The 19,202-nt window shown below is 40.0% G+C and overlaps 2 protein-coding genes and 1 long non-coding RNA gene across 4 annotated transcripts in view; 1 reads left to right on the top strand and 2 right to left on the bottom strand.

Moving 5' to 3' along the window:
* Positions 1-19,202, bottom strand: part of LOC128800320 (GTP-binding protein 10-like) — a 59,743-nt gene that overhangs the window by 12,384 nt on the left and 28,157 nt on the right. The gene's annotated exons all lie outside the window — the stretch shown is intronic.
* LOC128800664 (uncharacterized) lies at positions 1,633-9,044 on the bottom strand. The gene is made up of 2 exons (XR_008435030.1): positions 8,102-9,044; positions 1,633-4,110 (listed from the first exon to the last, which is right to left on the bottom strand). It is a non-coding gene; the product is annotated as an uncharacterized LOC128800664 (long non-coding RNA).
* Positions 14,002-17,961, top strand: FAM237B (family with sequence similarity 237 member B). Of its 2 annotated transcripts, none has more exons than XM_053965867.1 (4): positions 14,002-14,070; positions 16,027-16,423; positions 17,130-17,260; positions 17,878-17,961. In XM_053965867.1, exons 2-3 carry the CDS (start codon positions 16,042-16,044, stop codon positions 17,153-17,155), a joined length of 408 nt encoding a protein of 135 aa, XP_053821842.1. In that variant the 5' UTR covers positions 14,002-14,070; positions 16,027-16,041; the 3' UTR covers positions 17,156-17,260; positions 17,878-17,961. The 2 variants fall into 2 exon arrangements, with proteins under 2 accessions (XP_053821842.1, XP_053821927.1); XM_053965952.1 differs by having other exon boundaries at positions 17,130-17,209; positions 17,878-17,898.

Below are 19,202 nucleotides of genomic sequence, written 5' to 3'. Positions count from 1 at the left end.
CCCTGCGGAGGGGCCGGCGGCTGCTCCGGGCTCGGGCGCGGCGGGGCCGGGCTCGCTGCCTGACACGGCCGGCCCCGCGCCTCGGGCCGAAGGGCGGCAGCGACGCCGAGATCCGCAGAGCCAGAGGAAGTTAACAAATCGTCCGGAGAGTTACAGAGGATGAGAAGGGGGCTGTGAAACAGGGTCCTGCCTCACCAGTGAAACAGGCCTCGTAACCTCAAAGGAGGGACCCTGGGCAAAGGACCGCCTGTGCTTTTATCGCACATTCCTGTTGAGTCGTCGGCTCCTGCTGTGTCACCGGCCATCTCTTGTCCCTTGGCTGGCGCCGCAGATCCCCGTACCCTTTGTAATGCAAGGAATTAGTGCCAGTTCACGGGCTTTAGAATCCGGCTGTGGGAGGTGGCGACCACCAGTACACCAAATAAAAAGACTGAATATGTGGACTAATTAGTACAGGAAAGGAAATAATCATGTAAGCAACAGAAGATAGGAATGTAATTAATTACTAGATAATTTGTAGCCAATGAACTGTGACTTTGCTTGCTAAAATGTATATATAGTGTGTAAAGTTTTGAGAATTGGTATGCTTGATTTGTGGAAAACTTCTGCCTCGCACCCTGCGCAGAATAAACTATGTCTCCTTTGGAAAGAAGAGGTTTAGAAACCTGGCCCTGTGCGTGTTTAGAGAGTCCCTAAATTGGCAGAAACAGGAGTGCCTGAGAGGAGAGTCCCAACTGCAGGAGCAGCCAGGTTTTGGTTAACAGCAGCACGCTCCAGCAGCGTGTTCTCCTTGGAGCCTGTGTGCTGGCTCGGGACAGCATCTGCTGTTGGCTGTCCCCATGCAGCTGGACCATTTAAAAGCTGTTGGTCATACTGCTGGTGTGCTCTCCCTCAAGAAACTGAGCCCTAATCTTAAAATTATGCTAATTTTCAGGATAAGTATGACAGTTAAAAATGCATGGCTTTAATAAGGCTTAAAGTGCTTTGCATATTTTAAATGGTCATGAATAAAAAATTATTTTGTAAATCATTACATCAGTAAGGTCTGAAGAGTAAAATTGGTGAAAAAAATCATAGTCATAGAGTGGTTTGTATTGGAAGGGACTTTAAGATCATCCAGTTCCAATGCCCCTCTCATAAGCAGGGACACCTTCCACTAGACCAGGTTGCTCCAAAGTCCTTGTCAACCTGGCCTTGAACGCTTCCAGGGATGTGGCATCCACAGCCTCTCTGGGCAACCTGTGCCAGTGCTTCACTACTCTCACAGTAAAGGATGTTTTCTGTGTATCTAACCTAAGTATTCCCTCTTCTGGTTTGAACCTTTTGCCCCTTGTACTATCACTACAGCTCCAGATAAATCCCTCTCCAGCTTCCCTGTATGGCCATTCCACATACTTGAAGGTTACTATGAAGTCTCGACACAATCCTTGCCAGGCCAAACAGCCCAAATTTTCCTGGCCTGTCTTCAGAGGGGAGGTGCTCCTGTCCCCTTAGCAACTTCATGGCCTCCTCTGGGCTTGCTTCAACAGTTCAATGGCCTTCTTGCACTGGAATTGCAGACAGTGTTCCAGGTAGAGTCTCATGAGAGCAGAGTGCGGTACAGAGGATCAAGAATGGGACATCACGCCATGATGAACATGATCAAGTGAAGCCAATTTTATTATACAGAAGCCGGTATTTATAAAGTTCTGCTGTTTATGCAGTTCTAACTAATACATGATTGGTTAATCCTAACTGTCCATACATCTAAAATTAAATGCTGATTGGATCACCCGATTCTTCACGAGTCTTGCTTTGGTCATCTGGCCCAACCTTAGTTCTCTTTTTTATTTCTTAAACTTTGCTGACTCTTCTGACTCTTCTTCTTTTTTCTTGTTGTCAAGGATTCACTGACCTCGTTTCTTGAACGGGTTACTTTGTTACCAGAAGGCTGGATTGTGCATCTGCTGAATGTGACCGTTGTCCTGCAAAAAATCCTCAACAATTCCCCCTTCTTGTCTTTGCACAAGCCAGACTGACTTAATAGCTCATTCAGTTATTCTCTGCACACATTGTAATAAGCAAGGCACTATAAGCAAAATTGCTAAAATAATGCAAAGCACCATAATGCCAAAGCGTACTAAGTGCTTAAGCCAGCCTGTTATGCCTCAAGATTTTAGCCATTCGTCAAAAGAGTTCTCAACAACTGTGAGCTTTTTCATATTCTCTTTAAGCTGTGAAAGCTTCTTGTGAATGGATCCAGAGTGATTAGAAAGATTCATGCAACACATTCCTTCAAAATCTTCACACCCATGTCCTTGTGCCAGCAATAAAAAATGTATGGCAGCTCTATCTTGTAACACAGTGCGGTGTATGCTACCTACATCAGTGGTGATTTCATTCAATACCATGGATGTAATGTTAATTTGTTTCCCTGCCCAACATGCCAATCGCCTCAACTGTGTAAGGGCCTGTGCTGAGGCTATTCCTGGTGCAAAAATTGAGGCTAGTATAAGTGATGGTGGATTCCACAATTGTATATAATTTCTACATTCAGGGCCTAATTGATGTACGCTATGTTTTGAACGCTGAGACTTGTGACCGATATTAAGCAACTGTTGGATGCTAGGGGCAAATAATATTAATTTCCCAAAATAGCATGGTCCTCCCAATGCTTTCTGAGGTACTGCAGGCCAGGCTCTATCCCCACAAATAAGGAAAACTCCAGGAGGTAGCATCCTTGCTGATTTATGCTTTGGGGGTACAGGTCATATCCAGTTGGCACAGTATGCCGTGGTATTGTAATACCCCGAAGAAACAGGAGATATCTAAGTGCTATCATTTCTTGGTTTTCCTAACTTTTCACTGACCATGTTTTTACTTTTGTAATTCCCAAAAAACAATAATTCCCAGGCACAGATCCTAAAATATCCAATTCCTGTGGTTCCATACTCATAGTATTTAACTCTCAAACAATTATAAATGCTTGGACTCCTAGAGGGTTTCTGTGGATTCACAGGTTTTTACATTGATTTTTGGTAATGATCCCGTTTTGACTTGTACACCAGCTCAACCAGGCCTTACTTAAGTTGTTATAAACTGGGGCTCTGTCCAATGTCCAATGCCCAAATTCTTCCAAGGAGTCTAATGGAACACCAATTAAACATGTACAAAATGGATCAGAGGGTGTAGCCAATGATAAGCAAAAGGATTTCTGCCCTGTTTTGTTGGTCCATGTGACCCACATGTTAGTTCAATGTTCAATGTTATATAATCCCTGTGTTTCCCTGATCATTGCACTGATTATCATTGTTATTACCTGCCAAACTATTGCCATTGCCATCGTTGTTAATCACACCTACACCTTGCCCAATAGTCTTTCGCCTCGTCCCACTGATTATCAGAAATGTACTGTCTTTGTGGTATTGCTATTCTTTCTCCACACTCAGTAGCTGTTATCTGACTTTGCAATATAATCTGATTTGCTATGGTTTGTCTAGCCAAGTACAATTGAATCCAAAACAGCCCTCTTTGGTCTTGTGTTTCTATCAAAGACAAATCCTAGCTAAAATTCCACTGCTGTAAAAGCATTCTCCTAAGAGGGGCAGGTGGAGGCTGTCTTTGATTATTAGGCCCTAAAAATATTGCTAGTGCACTTTCTGGGGTAAGTATGTTAAGTACGTTAAAGCATCTATTGCATGCTAAGTTAGTGGAACTAATTTTCTGCTTTTTCTTTTGAGCTAAGGTTAGATTGTTTTCTTGATGAATTTGCCACCGTGTTTTCAAATTATGTTTTATACAATGAACCTGAAGCCATGGCTTACATGCATAGCCATGTGCAGGACAAGCACTTTCAATCTGATTTATAATCTGTGATGGAAGTGGTGGTAAAGCATCAGTACCGGTTACAGTTACTCTAGATCCAGGTAGCCGTCCTGCTCCTGCAATCTCCAGCAGCTGTGGGAAAAATTCCGAGTGTTGGTCAGCCGTCAGGTGTTGGAGAAGTGGATCCAAATGTGTCTGGACTCGGTGCAATTGTCAATATTCCGCCTCTTGGGATAGCATGGGCTGATGTCCGTGTTTTCAAGTAGGGCTTTACCCACTTAGCTGGCACACAGTGAATACCTTTATCTGTAAGTAAGCACATACAACCTCTTCCTGTTAGTTACACTGTAGCTGCTCCATCCCACATCCCCGTTTACGGATTTTTGAACACAACTTGAATACCATCAAGTACTTCCTCACTTGGCCTACCTACGTGTGAGGGCATGGTGCACAAGAATAGGTGGTTCGTCCCTATCACCTGTTCTTCTGAGGTAATTAAGCACAAAAATGTCTTTAGCTGTTCTTTCTTCTGGGGATAACCCTATAGTTCCCCCCTTTTGTTTTTGCAGCATGCCCTTGAATGTCTGATGGGCGCGCTCAATAATTGCCTGACCCGTAGGGTTGTGAGGAATACCAATTTCATGTTGAATACCCTGCAAATTACAAAACCACTTGAATCGTAAAGAACAGTAAGCTGGACCATTATCAAGTCTTAAGGGCTAAGGGGACTCCCAGTACTGCAAAACAATTATACAAATGCTTTTCAACATGATGTGCTGTTTCACCTGTTAAAGAGGTCGCCCATAAAACACAAGAGAAAGTATCAATACAAACGTACAAATTTCTTCTGACCAAATTCTGTTACATGGGTTACATCCATTTGCCATACTTGTAAAGGCTGAGTACCTCTTAGATTGACAGCAGCACCTAAGCCAATGCCATCCTTTTGACAATCTGGACAAGATCGTACAATACCAATAGCATCAGTAAGGGGAATACCGAATTTTTTAACCAACAATTTTGCAGATTGATGTAAAAAGGCATGGGAATGTTTTGCTTGTTAAAATTTATCAGAGGTTGGCATTGGCCAGACAGCAGCTACCAATTGATCAGCTCAAGCATTACCTTCAGATAGACCAGGGAGATTTTTGATGACTACGAATATGAGTAATAAAGTAGTCCTGCTGACGTTGTTTTAAAGTTCTGAGCAATCAGCTCAGAAGGGAATACAAGTGTCTATTACTCACCTCCTTAATTACTGCCCTTTCAAGGTGTTGTACACAGCTGACTACATAAAGCAAATCAGAAACAATGTTACTAGCCTCATAATTCCAATTTTCAAAAACCCAGATAACAGCTTTCAATTCCAATGTTTGCAACATTATCTTTTATCTCCCCAAAAATGACATGCTGTTTCTATAATTTGTTTTGCTGCCATGTGCAGGCAGCCCTTTTTGACCTTTTACCTGCGTCAGTAAATACTGTCAGCCCAGACACTGGGCTCTCAGATCTCCATGGTCTGTCCTCCAGACGCTGATGCTCCAATAAAGATAACACCCGGTATTGTGGATATGTATTGTGAATTTTACCATCATAATCAGCCAAAGCTGTCTGTAAAGGAACAGAATGCCTAATTCCCCATTCAAGATACCAGTTGGTCAATAAAACTGCAATTGATATGGTTCCTGACCCCAAATTTCTAATATCCTCCCTCTGCCCTTCATAATCAAATGAGCAAAAAGTTCTAACCAGCTGTTACCAAGTGGTAACAGTTCTAGACAGTCTCACAGGTAAAAATACCCATTCCAAAATGATTAAAGGATTAGCCTGAGTAATGGGTAAAGACCTATTGACAAATCAAGGCACAAGGATGCTTAGCATAATGGTCACCCTCCAATTCCTGCAATGCCTAAAACAGGATTGACCACTGGCCAATTCTTAGGCCATATTACGTTTGAAATGATGGTTACATCTGCTCTGGTATCAGTTGTGAGCCTCTTAGTAATAGAATTACTATTGGGATGTGTTAAGGCTACCTGTTTTTCTGGTTTACCTCTTGTGATGTCCATGGCCCAATATACTTCTAGTTTACCTGTAGAGCCAAAGCCACCTGTCCCCTGCTCTTTGAAGCCTGTACAGGGGACACAAGACTTAAATGGAACAAGTTGAGCAATTTGTGAGCCTTTGGGAATAGATACAGGAGGGAAAAATGTCCTAACCATAATTTTGATAACCCCTTGATAGTCCGCATCAATAACCCCAGGAATTATACCCAGTCCTTTTTTGCTAGCAGATGATCTCTCTAAAAGGAAAGCACTAAGCCCATTCCCCAAGGGTCCCTTTACATTAGTTTCTATCAGATGTACTGCAGAGTCTGTGATGGTGACATCTACTGCAGTTTCCACATCCACTCCAGCACTTCCAGAAGTTGCTGATTGGAGTGAGTAAAGTCCTCCACTGGAGACTGAGCTATCCATGCAGTTCCCTGAGCTTGTGTCTTGGAGCGCGGGGCTGCGCTCCGCCGTCCGTTTCCCTGGAACCGACATTCTTTGGTATTGCGGTTATCTTTTCTGCAGATGGAATAAAACTTTTTCATTGTTATAGAGTGGCACTGACTCCTAATATGTCCAATTTTTCCACACCCAAAGCACTTAATGTTCTTCCCTTCTGCTTTCTTTTGCAGTTTAGAGAGCAACGGTTTTACTGCACCCTGTACAGCAGCTGCTACATAAGCTGCTTTCTGTCTTTCCGTAGTTCTAGCCATCAGCTCCAACATTTCCACAACATCTGCTCCCTTTTTTAAGGTACCCAAGATCTGCCGAGTTTTATCATTTGCATTATCAAAAGCCAGAATATTAAATAATTGTACCTTTGTATCTGAATCTAGATCAGGATGATCATAAATAGCTTCATGTAAATGATCTACAGATTTATCAAAGTCCTCATTTGCTCCTTGATGAATTTGAGTAAAAGGCTTAGGTGTAACCCATCTGGGAGTGTGAGGATAGCATTATATGCTAATTGTTGGCTCATATGTAAGACTTCATCAATACTTCTAGCTTGAGCAGTTGCAGTAGCCCAAGGTCCCTTGCTGAGCAACTGTTGTGCTGTTAAGCCATACAGAGGGTCTCCCTGAACTTGGGGTTTTGTTGCCTCCTGAATGCACTTTGCCTCCCAACTTTTATGAAACTGAATTTGTTGGTGGGGGGGCATTATCAGTCTTACTAGCATTTGAACCTTGGCTGGAATTAATGTATTAGAGGTAAAAACATATTGCAGGAGTGACTGTGCAATTTGAGATTTTAAGCCATATTGTGAAATTGAAGCCTTCAATTTCTCTAAAATCTTCCAATCAAATGGCTCCCAGGCTTGACCCGTAGGATTAGTAAACACAATATCATTCGAGAGGAAAGTCCCTTCCACAATAGCCTCAATTATAAATCCTCTCCATTTCTCCAGTCTCTGAGCTCCTTCTATTTCTGGATCGCATTCCAGCTCTAACTCCTCATCCACAACAGAATAAGAGATTGGCAGATCCCTTTTCTTGAAAGAATAATCCCTTTTGGGGACAGCTGAATCTTTTTGTTGAATCACTAATTTTTGTAAATTGTCAACTAAGGATTTCAAATCCTCATCAATAGAAGCACCACTCATAACAACATCACCATCCTCATCCTTTTTACCCAATGTATGTTTTTCTTCTGCATTACTGCCACTGATTGTTTCTTCACTTTGAGCATAATTTTCCCTTGATTTACAGTCCAAGCCTCCGTGGGAGGCACTGGCTTCTTCATTCTCTGTCTGAGATGGGGGTGTGGTTAGTAAAACACCTGATTTGGGAGTGGAAACTGAGTCGAGGGGTTGTGGACTGCGCGAGGGGATATTTAGGGTCATAGAGAACAGTTGCTGGACTGAACTGACTGGAAATGCTTGAGGATTTGGATTTAAATCAGAAGCAATAGCTGCACAAGCTGCTGCTGCAGCCTTTCTCTCTGCCTTCATAGCCCGCAGCACTTCTATGATAGTTTTCCACAAGGTAGCATACTTAGACGCCTCTTTTGCTTCACCACCCCCAGACGCAATGCAATCCCATAACATTTGCCCCACAGCTTCCCATGTCAAAACCTCAAAAGTGACCTGCACTCCTGCTATGAGGTTACGATCCCAAGCCCAGTAAATAAGTCCCTTTAGAATAGAAGCCTCATATTTTTGTTCTTTCTTAGAGAGGATATGGTGGAGGAGTTTTTGGACCCCATCTCTCTCATGGTCCGACCCCATCTCCTCCCCGGCCGCTCACCTGATCAGGGCGAGATTCAAGTCGTCTTCACCTGGAGTGTTCCAGACTTCTACTCCCTTTGAGTCGAAGGGCAGTGAGGATACTTTCAACGACTTCCCCGCATCCCGAAGACTGTCGCCAATCCTCTGCACAGCAGCCAAGTTGCTGTCTTTGGGTCCCTTGGACGCTATTATGTCTCTTGGGTCACCAAAAAATGCGGTGCGGAGGATCAAGAATGGGACATCACACCATGATCAATATGATCAAGTGAAGCCAATTTTATTATACAGAAGCCGGTAAAGTTCTGCTGTTTATGCAGTTCTAACTAATACATGATTGGTTAATCCTAACTGTCCATACATCTAAAATTAAATGCTGATTGGATCACCCGATGCTTCACGAGTCTTGCTTTGGTCGTCTGGCCTACCCTTAGTTCCCTTTTTTATTTCTTAAACTTTGCTGACTCTTCTGACTCTTCTTCTTTTTTCCTGTTGTCAAGGATTCACTGACCTTGTTTCTTGAATGGGTTACTTTGTTACCAGAAGGCTGGATTGTGCATCTGCTGAATGTGACCATTGTCTTGCAAAAAATCCTCAACAGCAGAGCAGAGGAGAAAAATCATCCTCAAGTTCTTTCATAGGCCTTTATTTTGTAGGTGAATATTTCTTAGACAATATGACAATGTTTTTCATTTTTTGTGGGTTTTTTTTAAAGCACTAATCCTCATCAAAAACTAAATATTTTTGTGTTCCTTTTTACAGCTTTTCCACAGGGTTTTACATTCCTGATTGCACCTGTTAGCTGCCTGAGAAGAATCATTACCATTTACAGTAATTTAATACTAGAAATAATTTAACAATGCTTTATCTGCTAACTTTACCTGCTACATAATAAAATAATTTTAAAAAATTTAGAAAACAGCGGTATGCCTTATATATTCTATATACATTTAAGAAAACTGGGAAGGGACACAGCCACGACAGCTGGACCCAGCTTACCAAAGCATATCCCATACCATGTGGCACCATGACCAGTAAAAAAGGCCAGGGAAAGAAGAAGGAAGGGAGAACAGTTCAAAGTCATGGTGTTTGTATTCCCAAGTCACTGTTACATGTGACAGGGTCCTGCTTTTCTGGAGATGGCTGAACACCAGCCTGCCCATGGAAATTTGTGAATCAATTCCTTGTTTTGCTTTATTTGCTGCATGGCTCTTGCTTTCCCTATTAAACTGTCTGTATCTCAACCCACAAGCTTTCTCACTTTTACACTTCCAATTCTTTGCCCCATCCTGCTCGCGAGGGAGTGAGGGAGCAGCTGCATGGTGCTTAGTTGCTGGCTGGGATTAAACCACCACAAGTAGTATCTCAGGAGATGGATTTCATTTAATATAGGGAGGTATTAAGTCATTTTGTAAGGCCCTGGTAAAATCTCATTTAGGGTACTGTGAAAACCTAATCAATTGTTCTATAGCTGAGCTAATGTTGAACTAAGAGAGGGCTACAGGGAAGTTGGGTTCATCGCCAGAGACCTTGGGAGCCTTTAAAAAGAACAGATCTTAGGATGGCTCAGCTTGTTTACTGCAATAAAACAAAACCAGAGAGGAGACACAAGTGTTATCTATAAATATATCAGGAAAATAAACCTGAAAGATGAAAACCATTTAAATGAAGGGGAAAGACACAAGAACAAACAGATATGTACTATTCAGTAATAAATATATCAGGAAACCAGAATAATGTTTCTAGTCATTACTGCAATTGACTAATGAAACTGCTTTTCCATGGAATTACTGGGAACAAAGATATTTCTATTTTTAATATGGCACTTGAAAAAAAATGTATGAGGCGATTGTACAACAGAGGTTTTTTTTTTTTTTTTGTAGTGGCAGGGAACTAGTCCCTGTCATTCAGGAGGATCTTCCTGTTCTGTGTTACCATGCCAATTCATAGTACAAACAGCAGAACATTTTGTCCAGATTTGTGATTAATAATGTAGGAAGGACCTGTCAGTTTTTTCTGAATAGTAGGCAAGGTTCAGAAGTCCTTATGAATGCAACAGTTAGATTGTGTTACTATGACTTCAGTAAAGCATATGATGTCAGCATTCTATAGAAAATAATATAAAGAAGGAAATAAGCAAAAGAACTTTTAAGTGAGATGAAAAAAAGCACAGGTAAATTGTAGATAGTTCTTAAAGGATCAAATCACAGTCCCAGAGCCCTCCTTGGATACCAGTACAAATATGTATCAAATTACACCCTGGTTTTGTGCTGTGTTATGCTTTTGTGGTACACAGTGTTTGAATTTAGTCCTTACAACTGTTAAGAGCAGCCTGGTCTGAAGCTGGTCCACTTAGCAGAGCTTTAAATTCAGTGTGTTGCACTTCCTTAGCCTGCAGCAGGAGGTTAATGTGTTAATGTGTGGACTGGCCCAGAGGTGCCAGCAGAGCTACTAACCAGTGTTAATTGATGTCATGTAATCAGTCCACAACTTGACTTCAAAAAACAGAAATAGAGAAAAGCTGGTCTCCTATATGTTATGAGTTGAAGGTGCTGAATTTATTGGCATAACACTAGATTTGTTTCAACAGAGATCAAGTTTATGCCAACAAGCTCATGCCAGCAGGGAATTAAGCAACATTTCATTTGAAATGTGGCATTGTGCATTTTCTAGATCCTTTTATAACATTTAAGTGGCTCATCACACATACACGATGCTAAGAATTATTGAATCATTTAACACTCTGAAGTTTGAGGATATTTAGATGTTTCATTGTCCAAATACCTGACTTCAAAAATGTATCTGGTCTCCTGAAGAGACTGTTTGCCAGGCAGGACTGATTCTATCAAGTTTCTCTCCTGCTTGCATTGGGTGTGTCATACCTGATCTTCAGCAACAGGGCTGTGAGCACTTCATTGTCAAGCCTGATGGCAGAACTCTGACAGTCACTCTGTCATTTTTTTATTTCAGAAGCTGATAATCAGTGATGCAGAAGGTGACTCAATTCTTTATCCTCAGTGAATCAATCCTGTTTATGAACAAGTGTGCCTATGTCAGAGATATATATAATTCAGTCACAAAAGGCTGGTAGCATTTTAAAGGTTTCCAAACTGATTTATACATAGCCAATGCATATTCTGAGTTTTGTGATAAATAATGCTTCAGTTCCTGCTCTTTCATTCTTACTGTGTATTTCACGTATTTGTATATGATTGCTTGAAAATCACAAGGGAACAGCTACTTCAAATCATAGTTTTACCTCTCTGTTTCTTTTCTCTCATGGTATAAATTACTAAGTAGCGTACTGTCATCAGCTCTAACAAGAAGTCATAAAATCTCTTCCCCCAACAATTTTAAAACGTCCACCAGCAGTTTTTTGAAATTTGTGCTTTATGTGGTGTTTTTCTCAGTCTAGAAAAGAACTAACTTTGATGGAAATGTGTAGAAATTAAGCTGAAATATTTTAGCAATACAGCTTTATTTAATGTAGAGTTGAAATAATCAAAAAATGAAAGTCAGTTTTTCTTTCCTTGCATTTCTGAACGTGCACACAGCTGGTAGGTTTGCATAATGGTCTTTCTAATTGAGAGAAATAACTTCACCAACATACCCAAGGTCCAAATATTGTAAAATATTGATGTACTAATTTTACAATTTTATGGAAAAAGATAAAGATATTTAACCAATAGCAAGGATACACTCTTCAATACAATAAAGTTCCACTAGATGGAAACACCTCAGCTGCCATAACAGAAGGAATAAGTGGAAGTACAACAGTTTAAAACACATGCCATGGAAAGGTATCAATGCTGGAAGAATTTTGAGGGAAACATTTTAATTTGCCCAGTTTCAGCTATCAACTAAAAAATTAAAAATCACAGAAATAGATACTTTTACTATGAGCCATATGAGCCATCTAATAAAACTCAATGTCAAGCAGCTGTGCTGGAGTCCTTGGGTTTATATGTATGCTGTATGCTGTATGTTGCAGCTTTGGAATTCTTTTGGAAGCCCTGCACAACACAATTTTTCTCTAAATCCTATTTATATTTAGTCATTATCTCAAAAAAATATTTCCAAAGTACATGGGTACCTTCTCTGCTTTAAGGACTTTCCCCTTCAGCCGAAGCTTTTATGTAGCTTTCAGATATGTTAGATATTACAAAGGTGGTCACAGATTAATTTTTCTTTACTTTCCTTGACTTTTCTTGTTTCTGAAATAGAAATTTAAGTGACTAACTTAATAAACATGATCAGTGACTGTCTTTATAATGCTTTCATCCTACAAACTTCATGTAACATTTCACAGGATTATTAGTTACCAATAATTTTGATCTCTGCTAACTTGAATTCATGGGTTCATCCTTGTTCCAGGTGGCATTCCCCCACAGGTGATGATCCCTCAGTGCCTGACTGACAAAGTGGATAATATCAGAAAGGAAAATAAATTCCAGAAGTCAGCCTTCAGAACCTTTTCCACTTAGAGATGTGATTTTTTTAAAATATTATCCATGAATCTTCATGTAGATTCCAAGGAGAACATTGTTGATGAGGTGGCATTTTAAAAAGAGGTTTTTTTTTAATTTGAAAATATTTTCCCAAAATCTGTTCTTCAGCATTTTGATTTCTATAGGTGTGTTCTGTGAGTACCTGGTTTTAAGACTAAAAATGGTGGATTTAACTAGAAAAAGGAAAGGTAAGAGAAAAGTGATAAAAATTAATCTGTAGGATGAAGAAATATGATGAAAGGCTGCCTACAGTGGCTGTTGGAGTAGAAGGAAATCATTGTGTTTGCACCAGTAGCCTGTGCTACTACACCTAGATGTTTTAAGCGTGAATGAAATGAGAAGGGATTGATGCCATAACCAGGCAGCTGTGGAACTACCCACCTCTTTACACGCCTTTAAAATGCCTTTGAAATTTTGGCAGTTTCACTGTGAGACTGACAACACTAATAAATTTGATAATGCATAAAGCAAACAAAAAGGGAAAATTTTCTTAACTTGAAAACTTACTGAATGCTGTTTTTTATTAATGATACAAGGGAGCTCGCTTAAAGGTAGGTTCTATGTGAAGTCTTTCTAATGCTTTAATTTCTTTTTTATGAGCACTGCCTTAGAATTTCAAGGAATAATTACATCTAATAGAACTTTAGCTCCTTTCAATGATACAATGAGTTCAGAGATAAGCTAACTATATTCCAGTCTTTCAGATATTTCCTTCTATTTAGTTGTGTAGGTTCAAACATGGCATACATTTTGAAGCAAGATTTTGAAACAGTCTTGACATAGATTAGCTGGTAAGGCTTCCAGAACATACAAAATTATTGTGAACACTGTCATTTCAGAGCAGATTTGTATTTGTGCTTAAGCATTGTATATATTTTTTGACAGAAATTACTAAATTTCTACTTGAAAAAACTGAGTGACTGTTCCTGTCATGTTGAACTCCACTAAATCATGTTGTGAAACCTTAACAGACCCAATTTTACCACATATTTGTTCTTTTTCATTACTTTGAACATTGTCCCTGCATGTCCTGGTGGGCAAACAGGAACATGCATGGAAACCTAGGTTTATGAATGAGAGTTTGTTAAATGAGAGTGTTCGTGTTCCTGATTAGGAGGAAGATTTGCTATCCATTCTGCTTTCCTCCCGCTGACAGCGCTCTGCCCCTCCTCTTCCCTCACCCGAGAACCCCCACCCCGAAGGCAGTCTCTGCAGGTGAGGCCCCAGCCCGGGCTGACACTGGGTGCTGCTGCAGAAAGAGGTGGGGCTGCCACAGCTCCCTCCACCCTTCCACCGACCTGAGTTCAGCTGCTGCTGCTTTGCCAGTGGCAGAGTCGTCCCTGTGCACTGCAACTTCGGCATCCTCGCAGTATCCAGCAGCTGCCAGGCACTTGCAGCCCTCTCATGAATGTCTTTCTTTATCTCCAAGTGGCTGACTTCTGTTTTTCAAGGGTATTGTTTTCCATCTCCTCGCTTAAACACTGTAAGTACTTCTGCTGTGGCTCTTTAGTTACTGCCTTTGTGAAATTCCTCTCTCCTGTACTGAATAGTAGGAGTTACTAGTTCAAAGTCCCTGAGCTTTGTTGTGGTCTCTGCTCCTGTTTGTGCTGTTCAAATGGGCCTTTAGCATTTTAGTTTTTAGCTGGATTGAAACATGAAATCAGAACAACTCAAAATGTTGGTGGTTTCCTGGCTGCCGTTTTCGTGCTTTGCAGGAAATTGCCAATGTGTCCTTCCTCTGAATGCTGGTGCCTAGTGAAGTGGAAGCGAGAAGAGAAGCATTTCCACCCCTACTTGTTTGCTGGAACCAGTTTTCTAAGAACCCAAAGAAGAGAAACTAATGCATGTTGATAAATTCTCAAGATGCTGAGGCAGGTAATCCTGCTGCCTGCTCAGATGTAGTTGGCCCGGGGTTTTAGGAAGGAGCTAGATTGGAGGGTATCTGTCTGTCCTTGGGTTCTGAAGCTGAAGTAAAGGAATACATGACTAGGGACCTCAGGTGGCTGCAGCAGTGTGATTACACATTCAAACTAAAAATCATCTCAGGACCCTGAGGCCACAGCAAAAAGGCCTATTTCAAGCTGTCCTGGTTCCTGACCCAGTTTGGTGTGACTGTGAACACCATGGTGTCACCCCAACTCTGTATTCTTACAGACATTCCACATAAATGTCGTATGATCTATGGACTATTCTCTCTTTAATTGCATCACTGGGAGTTGCAAAAAGGATGTCAGTGTGTTAGCACTTTCAAGATATCACAGACTAGCTTTTAATATTGACAGTGCCCAAAGATATTTTGAGTGGAAGAGCACACTTGCAATTCTGGCCAAATTCCCAGCAAAATTTTCACAGCTGCCCAAAATGTTGTCTTTTTTTTCTGTACAAAACCTCACATCATTTTTGTAATTGTATTTTACACTCTGAATTGGAAACTGTGGGAATAAGCATGGCACCAACTACTTAAAATGGAATTGATTTAGGATACCAAATTAAGGCACACTGTCTGAAAGTTTTAACTGTCTTCTTTTTCTTCTGACTTCTTCCTATGCTTGTCTTTTTTGGTTTTTGATTGGTTTCCTCTTTATGGTTATTCTCCTGTTCCACTGCACTTTATCTTGATAGAAAGGGCTGATAAAAATTATCAGGTGTTTTAGTGCTGTTCTGTCTAAACTTGATTCAAGGATATGAAATACACATCATAGGAAGACTGCATTTTTCCCAGGGGGAATCTCTGTATACTAAAGAATATATATTCTGTAGCATTTGAAGTTCTCATTATGCCTCCTGTTTTATTGCTTTTTCCATCTCCAATTCTCCAGATACTTTCTCTGTTTTGCATATATACTAGAAATAATAATGCCAAATAATGCCAAAATCTTACTTAATTTTCTAATATAAGCCAGAAAGGAATTTTCTCTCTTCCAGTCTTGGAAGAAACAGCTGCTGAATGAGTTCATAACATGCCTGCACTCACCCAATACACTGTACAGTCTGATTTACCATTCCTCATTACCATCTTTCTGAGTCAGACTATCCATGAAAGACTAACTGTTTATAATTGTTATTTTTTGCAGTAACTTAAAATAGCATACCACTAGGACTCTTTAAGCATTTGATATTAACCTGATTTTACTGATATTCCAAGCACAGGAGGTTAAGGGAAGAAGTGCTGGTCTCAAGGAGCAGTTCTGACACTGGCTATGGTCATGTCAAACTTCTTGTTTTGGGTTTTCATATTCTAAATGGCATTAACAATTTCTAGGTGCAAACCTAGCTTCCAGCATTAGGGTTTATTGACTGGTATTTATTCCATTATTTTTGGAAAAAAAGTATTTTTCTGACTATATGTATAAATTATCTCTTGGGGTACCCATGAGAGTTATGTAACAATGAACTATATAATATCAGAATCAATGTGATTTTATACACTTCTTTTCAGGTATCTTCTTCAAGTATGGAATTTGTATGGAAACGACGGTGGTATCTTCAGCTGGGCTGTATGCTGATAGTGAATTTGGTTTATGCCAATCTAGAGTATCAAAAAGAAACTCCTCCAAGCCTGCGTGAGATTGACCATCAGTGCTGGGAGGTATCGTCCCATGGCCTGGTGGAAATGAAGAAACTCAAGGTAGCAGATACAGTCATTGCTCTCTGGGACTTCATGATGTTCCTAAAGGAATCCCCTAAGCCCAAGCACAATGAACTCTTCAATGACTTAGCCCAGAACTTCTGGGATATGTATGTAGACTGTGTGCTCTCAAGATCCCATGGAATGGGCAGAAGACAATTAACATCTCCCAAATATTCTTCCACATACTCATACAGAACTTTAGAAGGTAAGTATAGTTATAGGATATGGTACTGACATTAAACGGAACCAATGCTCCATCTTCACCCTTCATTGTTTAGACAACTCAATATACTAATTTCCAATTTTCTGTCTCTACTTGTCAAAAGTGTTTGCATCTTTCAATGGTAGCTACTTTCACAATACACGAAACACTGGTAGTTAGAGTACTACATTTCTATATTTAACAAAGTGTAAAAAATACTTAGTATGCATGTGGAAGTGTGTGGAAATGGATGCTGCATTCTCTGTTTATCACTGTGTGCATATAAATGACAATACATTGATAAGTAATTATAATACTGAAAGCTTCCTGGTATTAGGAGCTCAGTCGCAGCTTGGGGAATCATCATTCTGCAGAAGGGAACCTCATATCCCTGACAGTTTGAGCCCTATTCTTCCTAGTGAAACTACTGACATATACTGTGATGTCATGGTCATTGTGAATCACTAAACAGTGACAGGTTCTGGTCATCATGATTGGGTTTGAGTCTGAACTGAGATCATGTAGGTGACTTTATATATTACTAATCAGGCCTAGATCTGTTGCCCCCGTTCCTCTGCAGCTATAGTTTTTTTTCTGATGTACCCTGTCAGATGATTCAGGTTCTTGGAATGAACATGAAGATTATTTAATCATAGCATTTCTAACACATTGCTTTGACAATAACTACCTGTCTTTCATAATCTTGCAGGCTCTGCTTTCACCAATCCATTTTAGACCAAAAGGGAAGAAAATGAAGATACTTAAACAAGGCAACATCAGAACAAAGGAGTACAAAATCACAATATCTATTGTAGACGTTTGGACAAATCCTTTGGCATGGTTCAATCTTTTTTTTTTCCTTTTCTTTTTGTATAAAGTACTTAATCACTCCTAAACTGATAAGTACATGAACCCGCACAATGTCACTTTTGCTTTCCTGTCTTGTAGTCTACTAAGCTTGCCTCTTCTTCACTCCATGTGTGAATGTGTTCTGAGTCAACACCTTTGTTTTCCCACATAAACTTTAAAGTCTTGATGTGTCATATTTTTGTAGAGTCTTATCTTTTCCAATAATTCTCTTTTAAAAAGTTAATTTTGATGGAAACTCAATATATTTTTTATAAATTATGCAACAAAGACAAGGTAAACAAATTTATTTTATACATTGTGTTACATATACTATTAATCCTAAGAACTAAAAAAAAAAAATAAAGGGGGTGAGACATTAAGCTAAAGGGAAGGATTATGCTCATTGTAATGTCCTGTGCAGTCTAGACTCTGTATTTTATCATTTCGTAGTCTAAACTATGGATTAATTAAAATATTTTTCTAATCAGCAAGGTCTGAATAGCAGTAGTTTAATGTCTATTAATATGTTATTTGATAAGCCACTACTACGTGACATGCTTTACACAAGACTGCAAATAAGGTGATGCAGTCCATCCCTGTCATTGCAGGCAACATCGCAGCTGAGATGCAACCCGTGCACCAAGTGGCTCAAAAGAGGGACAGACTCACTCGACTGCTGCTCTCAGTATAAACCATTGAGCATGGATAAAATAATTCAAGGAGGTTAACTGCCTACTTAATCCAGTTTTTCTGAGCATAAAAAAACCTGAGAAATGCTGACTGTTCTCTGCTTTACTCCTTGGGCCATGCAGCTTGTTCAGTCCCTGTTGTGTTTTAGCCTTTTATGAGATTACAGGTGGTTTTAAATATTTTAGGAAATAGTACTCATGCTGTAACAGCATATAAACCTTCATAAGGAAGAAGAAATCCATCCCACATAATGCCTAGCCCATATATAGTTTGTAAAATATTCCACAAATCTCACAGATTTGTAAATGTTCATTTAGGTAAACACAATATTGAACTGCATCTTCTAAAATATATCTCCTACAGTATTCTGGAGTGGGTACAAAAGTAATGAGAGAGTTTTCTGACCCACGATCATCACTTTAAACTCCTGATAGAAATAACATTTTTGAGCAAATGGAGTTATTACGCACCCAAACAAAGCAACTTCAGGAATCAATACATTATGATAAGCAGCAATTTGAGAGCCATTATCTAACCTGCCCCAGCAATATCTAGTTTATAAAGCTGTGTACTGCATTGCATTTGCAACAGAAGTCTCAACTGGCATAAATAATAGAAAAAAATGCCCCTTGTTCACCTATATTGATCACGTACAGAAGTGTTAAAGTATAATAACATTTTAAAGGGATTGTTTCCTCTATTAATGGTCTTTTAATTGAATGCCAGAGCAAGGTAGCCTATGCATGTTTAAAAGCTTCATTCTTCTTCAGGCAGTAAGTCTGTTTTAATTAGTTTTCTACAAGACACAAAAGTGCTTAGCATCCACCATAATTGTTTCCAGAATGTTTGAACAATCAATTGCTATGGTCACCCTGTGGTGTCTGCCAATGGGGCAGGTGATCATGAACCCCAGGTACATAGCAGCAGCAGCAAAACAAATTCCAGGTGGAAATGCTATGGTGTACATCTGTGAGAGATGTCAGCATGAGGGATTAACAGTGAATGGGATTATTTTTTCTTCCACTGCTACCCCCTATTTTTCCATCCCTGGGTTACAGCAGGGACAGCAAGCCCAGCTTCTTGGGTGTTGTATGTTGCCCCCTGCAACAGCCAAACTATGGTCCCTGGCTGTCTGGCAAAATCAAATGCTGTTTGTGCTGCTGTGAGCCTTGTGTTAGTACTCAACTCATATGAAGGACATATGTAAGTATTTGGGGAAATTCTGTCCCCTTCATTCTCCAGT

This window comes from Vidua chalybeata, chromosome 1 (genome assembly GCF_026979565.1).
Source record: "Vidua chalybeata isolate OUT-0048 chromosome 1, bVidCha1 merged haplotype, whole genome shotgun sequence".
In the NCBI taxonomy this organism is placed as follows: domain Eukaryota; kingdom Metazoa; phylum Chordata; class Aves; order Passeriformes; family Viduidae; genus Vidua; species Vidua chalybeata.
This window is presented reverse-complemented; position numbering and strand designations above follow the sequence as displayed.

Coding starts and splice junctions, on each gene's coding strand:
- FAM237B (XM_053965867.1), top strand. CDS start 16,042: ATGGAATTTGTATGGAAACGACGGTGGTATCTTCAGCTGGGCTGTATG. Junction 16,424..17,129: donor CTCATACAGAACTTTAGAAG/GTAAGTATAGTT, acceptor ATAATCTTGCAG/GCTCTGCTTTCACCAATCCA.